Source organism: Protomyctophum parallelum, assembly GCF_964188405.1.
Source record: "Protomyctophum parallelum genome assembly, chromosome: 18".
In the NCBI taxonomy this organism is placed as follows: Eukaryota; Metazoa; Chordata; class Actinopteri; order Myctophiformes; family Myctophidae; genus Protomyctophum; species Protomyctophum parallelum.
Window position 1 is genome coordinate 14890621 of NC_139716.1, and position 14644 is coordinate 14905264.

At 43.5% G+C, this 14644-nt stretch overlaps 1 protein-coding gene across 1 annotated transcript; it reads left to right on the forward strand.

Annotated features, from left to right (window-relative positions):
* Positions 1-1061: 1061 nt before the first annotated feature.
* Positions 1062-13995, forward strand: cyp17a2 (cytochrome P450, family 17, subfamily A, polypeptide 2; the record flags this gene model as incomplete). Its single annotated transcript, XM_083789424.1, has 9 exons — positions 1062-1180; positions 1342-1462; positions 2978-3116; positions 3465-3694; positions 6155-6241; positions 6454-6663; positions 7788-7957; positions 12916-13019; positions 13730-13995. 9 exons carry the CDS (start codon positions 1062-1064, stop codon positions 13993-13995), a joined length of 1446 nt encoding a protein of 481 aa, XP_083645550.1.
* Between the last annotated feature and the right edge of the window lie 649 nt (positions 13996-14644).

Below are 14644 nucleotides of genomic sequence, written 5' to 3' on the forward strand. Positions count from 1 at the left end.
TAGGACACAGATAGAGAGGAGGGGGGGGGGGGGGGGTTGAGAGAGAGAGAGAGAGAGAGAGAGAGAGAGAGAGAGAGAGAGAGAGAGAGAGAGAGAGAGAGAGAGAGAGATATAGAGAGATATAGAGACATATACAGTATACTGTAGGACAGGAGTTGGTCAACATTGGTCCATTCTCTCAGTCATGCTGTGGTGTGTGTTCTCTCCGGTGTGTTTGGGCGGGTGTGCGCTGGTCCTATGGGTCTCCTGGATGCTGGTGAGACGGTGCTTCGGCTGGGTGTCCGGACAAACCTCCACAACGCCAAGGTTTATACTTTTGCATTTTTCATTCGCTTTAATTACATTTATGTCAAATTTGTTTGCAGTACTTTGAGTCTTGATTTGTTTTTGTTTTTTAAAGCTTTGGTTTGTTTGTTTTGTTATTTTGTGAAAAGCCTTAGTATTATTTGAGTATTGTATTAGTTTTAGTGGGTTTTTTAGGGGTTTAAATGAGTATTGTAAACATGGCTACATGTGGTTCAGATGGGGACAGGACATGTTTAAATGAGTGTTGTAAACATGGCTACATGTGGTTCAGATGGGGACAGGACATGTTTAAATGAGTGTTGTAAACATGGCTACATGTGGTTCAGATGGGGACAGGACATGTTTAAATGAGTGTTGTAAACATGGCTACATGTGGTTCAGATGGGGACAGGACATGTTTAAATGAGTGTTGTAAACATGCCTACATGTGGTTCAGATGGGGACAGGACATGTTTAAATGAGTGTTGTAAACATGGCTACATGTGGTTCAGATGGGGACAGGACATGTTTAAATGAGTGTTGTAAACATGGCTACATGTGGTTCAGATGGGGACAGGACATGTTTAAATGAGTGTTGTAAACATGGCTACATGTGGTTCAGATGGGGACAGGACATGTTTAAATGAGTGTTGTAAACATGGCTACATGTGGTTCAGATGGGGACAGGACATGTTTAAATGAGTGTTGTAAACATGGCTCCATGTGGTTCAGATGGGGACAGGACATGTTTAAATGAGTGTTGTAAACATGGCTACATGTGGTTCAGATGGGGACAGGACATGCCATGTCTGCCATGGCTGCCCGTGCTGGGAAGTCTGCCCTGGCTGAGAACATCACTGCCGCCTCACCTGCTGTTCAGCAAGCTCACATACAGGTACTGTTTGTCTGTCTGTCTGTCTGTCTGTCTGCCTGTCTGCCTGCCTGTCTTAAAAAAGCACCATTTATAAAAAATAGACATGTGTGTATGTGTGTGTGTGTGTGTGTGTGTGTGTGTGTGTGTGTGTGTGTGTGTGTGTGTGCGCGCGCGTGTGTTAGGTATGGACCTCTGTACAGCTTATATCTGGGAGGTCATCTCACCGTTGTCGTTAACGACCATCAACACGCCAGAGAGGTTCTCCTGCAGAAAGGAAAGACCTTCGCCGGACGTCCTTATATGGTAAACCGAAAACAACTATCACAGAGTTCATGGCACTCTCAAACTGGACCTTTCCACTTGTACACTCTCAGAGTTACAGACCCGTGTGAGAGCCCATCTTGTTCCAATTCGTACACTATCAGAGTTATAGACCAGTAAGGGTCCATTTGGTTTCATTTGTATACACTCTTAGGGTTACACACACCTGTAAGCGTCTATTTGGTTCCATTTGTACATCACTCAACAGTTGCAGACCTGGCTGTAAAGGTCCATTACTCCATTTGGTTCCATTTGTACCCTCAACAGTTGCAGACCTAGCTGGCTGTAAAGGTCCATTTGGTTCCATTTGTACCCTCAACAGTTGCAGACCTAGCTGGCTGTAAAGGTCCATTTGGTTCCATTTTCTCAGTCAGGGTAGGAATGTCATGGAGACTATCAAGGCCATAGCCACTGTGGTGCCTCAGTTTGGCCTTCTGCAAGTGTGGCTATGAGTGTAAAGTGAAGTAACTAAGTACATTTACTTAAGTACAATTTTGAGGTATTTGTACTTTACTTGAGTAATTCCAATTTCCAATACATTTTACTTCTACTCTACTCAGAGACACATACATTTTACTACAATTATTTGAAAACTTATTTTGAAAAGTCACTATAATTCCTAGTTACTTTTTGCATTTAATAGTATAGCATACATCAGGGGTTTTCAACAGGTGGTCCGTGGAGGTATTGCATGTGGTCCCTGACCATGCATTTAGTAATGTAGCAAAGTGAAGATGTTGTATTTTTCTTCCATGGAACAGTGCACTGAACGTCTGTGCATGTCAGGAACACCTCAGTATTTGGACCCAGGCAACAACGACTTGCACTCAAGCACTTTTATTTAAACTCAGAAAACCCTCCCAGGGCAAATATAACAAAGTCCCACTCTCGGGGAAACACAGCATTATAATCGAGCAACCTAACCAATATAACACAGAGTCCCTAATTATACCTCCATACTCATTAAGGGAGGCAACAGAGGGGCAAAGGTAGGGACGGCGGTCCAGGCGTGGTACGTAGGACAGGACGTGACAGTGCACTGTTCCGTGGAAGTGCGTCAATGTTATCAGAATTACTGGAAGGTCTGAGGTTAAGAAATTCCACATAAAAGGCAGTTAGAATCTCAAGAAGGGATGTGTACCAGCTTGCCTGATTGAGTCATCATTATTAGGAAATGTGCCCATATAATCATGTCATGGGTCCCTGGCATACATTAACCACTTCAGCCATACAGTATACATGTACATTTCGGCCATTTGAAAATAGCTGATCTACAAGCTCATAATGTGTTGCATTGTGAGCTTGTAGATCTGCTATTTTCAAAAGATTTCTATACATTTGAAAACTTGAAATGAGACATTCTGCATAATGAGTACTTTTACTGGTAGCCTACTTCAAGTTACATTTACGTTTTGATACAAATACTCTCTCTCTCCACCCCCCCCCCCCCTCCCCTCCTCCCCCCCTCTCTCCCTCTCTCCCTCTCTCTCTCTCAAGGTAACAACAGACATGTTAACTCGTGGAGGGAAGGACATTGCGTTTGCAGACTACAGTCCACTGTGGAAGTCTCATCGTAGGCTGGTGCACAACTCCTTCCATCTGTTCGGAGAGGGAACCAGCAAACTGCAGGACATTGGTACAACACACGCACGCACGCACGCACGCACGCACGCACGCACGCACGCACGCATGCACGCACGCAATAGCAAACCCTCTACTCCACTCAGTGGTGCTCAACCTTCTCGAATTTATTTCAAGGACCCCCAATTTGACAAGCATAGACGGCTGTTTCTCAAGTGGTGTGTGTGTCTGTGTGTCTGTCTGTCTGTCTGTCTGTCTGTCTGTCTGTCTGTCTGTCTGTCTGTCTGTCTGTCTGTCTGTCTGTCTGTCTGTCTGTCTGTCTGTCTGTCTGTCTGTCTGTCTGTCTGTCTGTCTGTCTGTCTGTCTGTCTCTGTCTGTCTGTCTGTGGGCGTGCATGTCTCAGTGCTATCAGCAGTGGACAGTATGTGCACTGACCTCCTGGCCTCCAGGGGGCGTGCTATAGACCCCGCCGCCGCGGTGAAGCGGGCCGTCACCAACGTCATCTGCACCCTGGTGTTCAGTTCCACCTATCGCCATGACGACCCCGAGCTGCAGGAAGTGATGTCATACAACGACGGCATCGTGGAAAACATCGCTTGTGGAGGACTGGTGGACATCTACCCCTGGCTCAAAGTATTTATTATTATTATTATTATTATTATTATTAACCAACGCTAGGGGAGGACTGGTGGACATCTACCCCTGGCTCAAAGTATTTATTATTATTATTATTATTATTATTATTATTATTAACCATCGCTAGGGGAGGACTGGTGGACATCTACCCCTGGCTCAAAGTATTTATTATTATTATTATTATTATTAACCAACGCTAGGGGAGGACTGGTGGACATCTACCCCTGGCTCAAAGTATTTATTATTATTATTATTATTATTAACCAACGCTAGGGGAGGACTGGTGGACATCTACCCCTGGCTCAAAGTATTTATTATTATTATTATTATTATTATTATTAACCAACGCTAGGGGAGGACTGGTGGACATCTACCCCTGGCTCAAAGTATTTATTATTATTATTATTATTATCATTATTATTAACCAACGCTAGGGGAGGACTGGTGGACATCTACCCCTGGCTCAAAGTATTTATTATTATTATTATTATTATTATTATTATTAACCAACGCTAGGGGAGGACTGGTGGACATCTACCCCTGGCTCAAAGTATTTATTATTATTATTATTATTATTATTATTATTAACCAACACTAGGGGAGGACTGGTGGACATCTACCCCTGGCTCAAAGTATTTATTATTATTATTATTATTATTAACCAACGCTAGGGGAGGACTGGTGGACATCTACCCCTGGCTCAAAGTATTTATTATTATTATTATTATTATTAACCAACGCTAGGGGAGGACTGGTGGACATCTACCCCTGGCTCAAAGTATTTATTATTATTATTATTATCATTATTATTAACCAACGCTAGGGGAGGACTGGTGGACATCTACCCCTGGCTCAAAGTATTTATTATTATTATTATTATCATTATTATTAACCAACGCTAGGGGAGGACTGGTGGACATCTACCCCTGGCTCAAAGTATTTATTATTATTATTATTATTATTAACCAACGCTAGGGGAGGACTGGTGGACATCTACCCCTGGCTCAAAGTATTTATTATTATTATTATTATTATTATTATTATTATTAACCAACGCTAGGGGAGGACTGGTGGACATCTACCCCTGGCTCAAAGTATTTATTATTATTATTATTATTATTATTATTATTAACCAACGCTAGGGGAGGACTGGTGGACATCTACCCCTGGCTCAAAGTATTTATTATTATTATTATTATTATTAACCAACGCTAGGGGAGGACTGGTGGACATCTACCCCTGGCTCAAAGTATTTATTATTATTATCATTATTATTATTATTATTATTAACCAACGCTAGGGGAGGACTGGTGGACATCTACCCCTGGCTCAAAGTATTTATTATTATTATTATTATTATTATTAACCAACGCTAGGGGAGGACTGGTGGACATCTACCCCTGGCTCAAAGTATTTATTATTATTATTATTATTATTATTAACCAACGCTAGGGGAGGACTGGTGGACATCTACCCCTGGCTCAAAGTATGTATTATTATTATTATTATTATTATTAATAAACCATCACTAGGGTAGGAATGGTGGACATCTACCCCTGGCTCAAAGTATGTATTATTATTATTATTATTATTATTAAACCATCACTAGGGTAGGAATGGTGGACATCTACCCCTGGCTGTACTTGCGCAAGTATGTATTACTTGCGCAAGTACTAGTTTCGTCCAGGGCGATGTTTGATGTGTATGCGCCGTCCCAGCATATGACGTAATGACTACTTGTGCTTGATATGGCAGTGGTGCCAGATTACATACATGTATACATACCTTTAATCCTCCCGACACTAAAACATATCGCCATTACGTCACCATCGAAAACCAATTCTGGCATTGGGTCCTTTATTATTATTATTTTTCTCCATTCACACTTTTTATTATTCAGCTTACTGTGGAGACACATGCTGGAAAGTTTTACTTTGAAATGTTTTATAGTTTTTTTTAATTTTATATATCTTTTTATTGGGTTTTCTTTTTTTAAATTTTTTCGCCTCCCATGTGGGGTCCTTGTTCATGTCAGCATACTGTATACATTTGTTAATACATACGTCTTATGGCACCCCTCATTTTCCTCCCGTCCACCCACTATGCCCACCCACTCTTCCCCAATGCAGAGACAGGCATTGGGGTCCTTTAATCCACATCTTTATTACGTCATCATTGAGAGCTAGTTATACCAGTTATATCCTGACGTCATATGCTGGGACGTATACGCATACGCATACGCATCAAACGGGGCGCAAAGTAACCACAGTATACCGCTAATCAACTTACAAATTACATACTGTATACATATACATAGAAAACATATCGTCATTACGTCACCATCGAAAACCAATTACATTATTCTTTCGATCATGACCCACCATAGGTGAATACATTAAGTAAAACGCTTTATATGAGGTATGTTTTCAGAAGGCCTTCTCTCTCTCTCTCCCCCAGGTCTTTCCCAGCAGTTCTATGAGGAAATTAAAGGAATGCATCGCAGTGAGAGACAAACTGCTGACCCACAAGCTAGAGGAACACAAGGTACACCGCACACGCGCACGCACACGCACACGCACACACACACACACACACACACACACACACACACACACACACACACACACACACACACACACACACACACACACACACACACACACACACACACACACACACACACACACACAGAGATCAAGTTCAACATCACAAACAGAGCTTCCGCTTCAGTCTTGACCTTTCACACCACCGCACAGGCCTCCCTGAGTGACAGCGGCGCCCCCCGTGACCTTCTGGACGCCCTGCTGCAGGGTCAGAGGTCACAGAGGTCACCACAGGGGTCAGAGGGGGAGGAGCTAACGGATGACCACGTGCTGATGACATCAGCGGAGGCCTTCGGCGCTGGCGTGGAGACCACTTCCACCACGTTGCTATGGATACTGGCCTACCTGCTGCACCACCCTGAGGTACAGTGTGCGTGCGCGCATGTGTGTGCACGTGTGTGTGCGTGTGAGCTTGTAGATTGTAGATTTTTACAATATTTATACTGTATGTGGAACCGAGTCAAACTAAAGGTAATGCCTCAACTCGATCCTATCAACTCCTATCAACTCCAAAGTCCAAGTGCTTTTCAACTTACAAATGACATACACATATATACAATAACATAACATAATTACATAATATACTGTATATGTAATTTGTAAGTTCATTAGCAGTATACTGTGGTTACTTGGGTCGTTTGATGACACCGTAGCAGCATATGACGTGATGAAGATATATGTACCAATGCCAGGGTATAACTGGCTCTCGATGGTGACGTAATAATGATATGTTTCAGTGTCGGGTGGATTAAAGGTAATGCCCCTATGTATACATGTAATCTGACCAGGGGGGCAGTCAGACAGATATTTTGTGAAGCCACTAAGGAAATCGTAGTTCATATAATGGCCTGTTGTGGCGCTCTCATTGGACCCAGAAAAAACCATAGCCCCATAGAAGTCCATGTATTTGGGCCCAACTTCACCTAGACTGTATTACCTAAAATAAACATGGTCATGAATACTTTCTGCTTCCAGTCACTAGTTTAAAGTCTCATTTCTAATGTCATAATATTCTTTTTGGAAAATTAGGGTCCCATTAATAAAAAAAATGACCATAAAGTCGCGTATGTTCTGAGGGGCGTGGCTAACCGTTACGGTCTATGATCGGGATTCCCCACCCACTCGAGTCAAAATAAAAACCAACGGAGAAGAAGTCCCGCCTCGTTGTCTGGGCAGCCAATGGCCAGCTGCGGGCCAAAACGGAGCCAGCCAATGGGCCAGCTGGGCCAAAACGGATCTAGAAAGATGGCGACTTACAGTGCAGGAATAACAGGCTTCATTTTACGTCCATGTTAGACCCGGGGAACGCTTTGTCCATATTTTTTACAGTCTATGAATCTGACACCAATGCCATATCAAGCACAAATTAATCATTGCGTCATACGCAGCCACGGGACGTACGCATCGGAGCACCGGACAAACAACATCACTTGCGCGCTCTGCTTGCTCAAGTAATGACCATATATGGTGACGTGTTCCTGGTGCAGGTGCAGGAGCGCGTGCAGAAGGAGCTGGATGAGTGTGTGTGTGGGGGCAGGAGCGTGCACGTGTCGGACCGCGCACACCTGCCCTACCTGGAGTGTGTGCTTAACGAAGGCATGAGAATACGACCCGTCAGCCCCGTGCTCATACCCCACACTGCCCTGACGCACAGCAGGTACACGCACACGCACACACACACACACACACACACACACACACACACACACACACACACACACACCGACACTTTAATAATTGAGTTAATTTCCATGTCATGCTCAAGTATTCATCGTTTGTCATGTTGAGTTATGAAAGCGAATGAAAACAGACTATATACACCGCCCACAATCCCCCATGTTGTTATTAAGCCAATGAAAGACAGTTAATGCAAGGCTTGATTTGGTTTCATGACAGCAATTCCACACTAGTTACCATGGAAACTAATGCTGTGGACTTTAGCCTGCTCCGGACCAGGCTAACAGCCAGATTGAACCTAACCTGATGTCTAGAATCTTCCTTGTGCACCCGTAGTCACAGCTTCCATAATTGAGCAGTTGAGACGAACAGTCTAAGTCCATAATTTATTCTGACCCCTCCCCGAAAAGGCCTACAGTAGCTGTCCTGACCCCTTATCCATAATTTATACATTATGGATAATCAGTGTGGACTTAAGACTGTTATTCGTCTCAACTGTTAACGAGTGTCATTGCAATCACAAGCATTAGTCACCACTGTTGCCATAGCTACCACCTCCACAAGACAGCTTCTTCTACAACTGGTATACCCATGATCTGTTCTGCGACGGACGGACGGACGGACGGACAGACGTGGGCCGTGGAGTGGTCAATCCTGAATGCTACATAGAGTCTGGAACTACACCTCCTGAATGCTACATAGAGTCTGTAACTACACCTCCTGAATGCTACATAGAGTCTGGAACTGCACCTCCTGAATACTACAATATTGTAAACTACACCTCCTGAATGCTACATAGAGTAGGTAACTACACCTCCTGAATGCTACATAGAGTAGGTAACTACACCTCCTGAATGCTACATAGTCTGGAACTACACCACCAATTATTTACCAATCGTAAATAATGCTGTGAGGAGCACGTTTGCCAAACTGCCACTCAAAGTGACTACTGGGTTGGGTTGCTGGATGCAAAGGGTTGGGCTCTGTATGTCTGGCAGGCTGCCTTGAAGGCTTATATCCCCCGCGTGCGCCCAGTGACAGCTAGGGGAAATAACAAAATGTCCAATAAATTTGAAAAACGACTCCTGTAGTCTCCCCCCCCCCCCCCCCCTCTCTCTCTCTCTGTCTCTTCTTATGGATTACCGGCAGCCACAGGTTTGGTGTCTATCAGTATAGGCCTACCTAATTTGGTGCAATTAAATGAGTGCCCCCCCCCCAGTGTTCCCTAACCCGTTCACAATAAAGTCCCTCTGTGACCCAGACCCAGGAGTCTGAGTTGGCACAAATCCTTCCCTCAACAAATTTATCCAGGTCCTACTCCACTTATGTACTACTCCACTTATGTACTACTCCACTCCAAAGTACTGCCGAAGCAGACAACCCGCAGCACTAGAATGAAATCCTCCACGGTGCAATAAGGCTCGAAGATACAGAATGAAATCAAGAAAATGCCAGCACTCAAAATGTCCTTTTCACATGCATTTATTTATCTCTGACGAGAGTGGACAACGTACACGTTTCGGCCTTGTTCCTCAGCCTCCCTCTCCACGTATGTCCTCTATCTTGAGGAGTCACCTTGCTGCGTCCAAAATCATCACCATGGCGATTAACACCCAAAAACTGCCTCATGTCCATACAAATGGTATGCTCCTCTCTCTTCATCTTTTCCTCCGTTTCTCTTTTTCCAGCCGGCCTTTCATTTCCTTCTCCCTCCATTCTCTTCACTGCTTCTGCATAACTGATGCGCTTTTCTACTCTAATCCTATTCACAGTTTCTTCCCTTCTTCTTTTTTGGACACTCTGTCTTGACCCTGATTTCGTCGTCGGTTCCCTCTCCTCACAGGCCCCAGTGCAACTCTCTTCCCCACATCTCCTGCATTTCGTATAGCTAACCTGCAAACTGCCGCAGCATGCCCATACTGTATGCATGGCAGCAGAAACACCTGAGAGGACCTCTCTCAAATGGTCTCACTTTGTTGGTGACATATACTTCAGGTATATTCTCTCTGGTAAATGTCCATTGAACGTGATGCACACTGCTTGGCTATATTCTCTTTCACCGTCTCTGAAACGTTTCAATCTCCTGACTTGACTTACTCCCTCCAGCTCTAGAAATGGGTCCAACAACATTGAGAGTGTCACGCCACTTATAACGCCCATCATCTTTGCTCTTTGCCCCACTCCAGTATAACAATGAGTAATCGTAACATTTAGGAATGTTTTCACTTTTACCAAAAAAACAAAATACAAAATAAAAAAACGTGATGTATTTGATTCTGCACACACACAGACAGTATTTATGGGCCCATACTAGAGAAAACTACATCTCACTAGCCAGGCTGGATATATTTCATGTTTTTGAGCATCAGTTACAAAGTTTTGTGTCCGGTAGGGTTTTCAGATCAGAGGGAATGTGTTTATAAGTGGGGTGAAACCCAAGAGAGCATATTGGCATTTCAATACGGTTTCCTAAACGATGGTCACTTTAGGAAATGTATAGATTTCTTTCTGGAAACAATGGAAGTTGAAGAAGTGTGAGGTTAGCTCTGTACAGCAATGGTGGAATGTGGGAAAAATACAGATTCAACAATTTTGTAATGAATACAATTTCAATGTCACTAGAGAGCTCACACAATCAATGAAAGATCTAGAGACTGATATAGGGGAACTTGAATGTTTAAGCAGTTCCACATGCAGGAAATCAAGGCCATATTCAGGCACTTAAAGCAAAAAGAACGGCGTTGGCTGATCTGCTGGGGATTAGAGCGCAAGGGGTGCTGGTTCGCTCACGCTTCCAAAATATCAAAGATATGGATGCTCCATCTAAATATCAAAGATATGGATGCTCCATCTAAATATCAAAGATACGGATGCTCCATCTAAATTATTTTTTGAGTGGTGCAACCACTCCTACAACCAGCAATTACAATTTACAATTTACAATTTAGGCATTTAGCAGACGCTCTTAATCCAGAGCGACTTACATTAAGCAAGAACAAAAAAGCAATGTCTGTGCGTACCTATGTGGCCATGAACACGAGTACATGACTATTAGTACCAGTAGGGGCGCTGTTTGCCAGAAACAGAGAGAGAGATAGTATTAGTGCTGCCTTTGCCTGGTAATGAGAGAGAGAGAGAGAGAGAGAGAGAGAGAGGAAGGAGAGAGGGGAGTTGCACCACTCAGTTCACACGGGTGTGATTTTTAACTTAGAGAAACAGAATGGTCAAAATCGGCTTATTCGGCATTCGCTCAGCTGACGGAAACGAGCTCACAACGTCAACTGAGATAAGGAAAATGGCGGGTGGCGTTCTATCAGAGCTACAGTATATGCAAGTGAATATAGAGAGGGATCCGCAGATGTTAGAGCAGTTCTTAAAGGGATAGTTCAGATTTTTTTAACTTAAGCTGTATGAAATACTTGCCATTAATATAGTGGTTGCAACTGTATTCATTGATTGCCCGAGTCCCGTGGTGGGAGTTCTGCTCTGGTTTTGGTGAATATTAAGTAGTTCTGGTCATTTTGTGGGGGGCACTGGGGCCACGCAGTAAAAGTAAGTTAATCCACAAAACGAACGTAATTTGTATTGTTGACGTATTTCTAAAATATTAGCGTGACTTTCGTTCAACTTTGACCCCTCCATCACATGGAACTACTTTTTGGGCGTAGTGATATGGACACAAAAAACATAGTTCTGTGTGATAGAGGGGTAAAAAAATAACGAAAGTTGCACTAATATTTTAGAAATAGGTCAACAATACAAATAACGTTAGTTTTGTGGATTCATTTACCTTTACTGCGTGGCCCTCAGTGCCCCCCCACAAAATGACCAGAACTACTTAATATTGACCAAAACCAGAGCAGAACTCCCACCACGGGACTCAATCAATTAATACAGTTGCAACCACTATATTAATGGCAAGTATTTCATACAACTTAAGTTCAAAACATCTGAACTATCCCTTTAAGTAACTTGCCACAAGTTTCAGGACAAGACAACACAGATTTAGAGCGCCCACTGACACTGCAAGAACTGCAGGAGGCGCTGATGAGCATGGACAATGGAAAATCACCAGGAATAGATGGCCTCCCTGTGGACCTTGTGGTCCTCGATAGGGGACCACATAGGGGACCTGCTTGAAGTCCTAAGTGACAGCTTGATGGAAATGACCTCTCAGCTGTCGGAGAGCGGTCATCACTCTGCTGCTCAAAAAGGGAGATCTATGTGAGTCTGTTGTGTGCTGACTATAGCTATAAGCTTTCGACCGGGTGGAACAACAATACCTTTGAAAGACGTTTGAGGCTTTTGTTTTTCCCCCTGCGTTTGTAAGCATGATTAGAACTCTCTATGTTGAAATTGAAAGTGTATTGAAGGTTAATGGTGGTCAAGTGCTCCTTTTAAAATCAAGTGGGGGATTCGGCAAGGTTGTGCTATGTCAGGGATGCTTTATTCGTTAGCCTGTGAACCACTGCTACAGTATGTCAGAGGCCCCATTGTAGTTTGTAACTGATTTTTAAATAATGTAAACAATTTCACGAATAAAGAAGTTGTTAAAAGTCAAAAGTCTCTCTCTCTCTTTCTCTCACTCTCATTTTATTCAAATTTCAAAGTAACTGTATTGGCTAAGAAATGGAGCATACAGTATGTCGATTAATGGCACATAGCAATGTTTCCATCAAAAGTATTATGTAGCCCAGGCGGTGGCGTAACCGTCTGGGCACCCGACTGGTAATCCAGTCGCAGTGTGCCGCGGGTTCGACTCCCGAGCCCGACACGGCCTTTACTGCATGTCTTCCCCCATCTCTCTCCCGTTTCCTGTCAGCCTACTGTCTGTCCCTTCAAAAACTAATAAAAGGCGTAAGCCGCAAAAAAATATCAAAAAAAAAAAAAAAAAGTATTATGTAAATAATTGGTTCTCTCTCTCTCTCTCTCTCTCAGTATTGGAGGTCACTCTATCCGTTGTGGTACCCGGGTGTTGGTCAACATGTGGTCCATCCACCATGACCCAAAGCTCTGGGACAAACCTGACCTCTTTAAACCTGGTAATACACGCACGCACGCACAGCACAGCACAGCACGCAAACACATTTAATGTGCTTGAATTCATACCAAATTATATGTTTTACTTGTAAACAATTTACTTGTGGTTTGTGGTGGTACTTTAAAACATGTGTTTTTGAGTGGTGCAACCACTCCAAGGAACAGCAATGTCCGTGTTCACCTATGTGTTGATTCACCTGTCTTTGTTCACCTATATGTGATGTGATGTTAATGAGCACCAGTATGACTATGAGTACCAGTAGGGGCGCTGTTGTGCCAGAAACAGAGAGAGAGAGAGACAGTGCTGCACTGTTGCCTGCTAATGAGAGAGAGAGAGAGAGAGAGAGAGAGAGAGGAGGGGGGGGGGGGGGGGGGGGGGGGAGAGGGGAGTTGCACCACTCAGTTCACATGTGTGTGATTTTTTTTTAACTTATGGGTTGGGTTTGTATGTTTGCATGCTTGTTGAACCTGTAAACATGTTACCTTTGGTGTGTATAGATTTAAGATTTTCTTTTAACATTTTGTGAACATTAACTTCTTCCATATATATATTATGGTTTGGGAATGTCCAAATGTTTTCACATTTTGGAGTATGGTTGCCGCTAAACCAAAATAATGTGGTCATCAATTTCAGCAAAAATGTTAACAACACACACACACACACACACACACACACACACACACACCTTAATCTTTCCCCATCCTTCTACAGAGCGTTTCCTTGACGACCAGGGACGGCGCTTCACCCCTTCCTATTTCCTGCCCTTTGGGGCGGGGCCTCGCGTCTGCGTCGGCGAATCACTGGCCAGGATGGAGCTCTTCCTCTTCCTGTCCTCCCTGCTGCAGCGAATGAGCTTCCGGCTGCCACCGGGAGCTCCGCCCCCGGACCTGCAGGGTCGCCTGGGGGTGGTGCTGCAACCACTTCCTTATAAGGTGGTGGTTTCCCCTAGGGAGGGGTGGGAGGGGCCCAGAGAATGAGTTTATTGAAGTACAAATACAAACTGCAATATAGAAATGCTCTGTTACTAGTAAAAGCATCAAATTTCAACTACTAAAAGTAAAAGTACTTGTTGTGCAGAATGTCCCATTTCACAAGTTTTCAAATAAAATCACACCTGTGTGAACTGAGTGGTGCAACTCCCCTCTCCCCCCCCTCCTCTCCTCTCTCTCTCTCTCTCATTAGTAGGCAACAGTGCAGCACTAATACTATCTCTCTCTCTGTTTCTGGCAAACAGCGCCCCTACTGGTACTAATAGTCATATACTGGTGCTCATGGCCACATAGGCGCATGGACACGGACATTGCTGTTCCTTGGAGTGGTTGCACCACTCAAAAATCTACAAGAGCTTGAAGATCATCTATTTTCAAACGTATATGTATAGGTCTGACGTGGTTTCTGTATGTTTTGTAATAAGAATCCAAATCTACAAAGTAACTAGTAACTAAAGTTTTCAAATAAATGTATAGTGGAGTAATATTTGGATCTGCGATGTAGCGGAGTAGACATAAAAGTATTGACAATTGGAAGTACTCAAGTAAAGTGCAAATAGCATACCTCAAAATTGTACTTAAGTAGGCCTACTTCGTTGGGCTGCTTCACATCACTGGCTTTAAGTGAGAGAGTCAG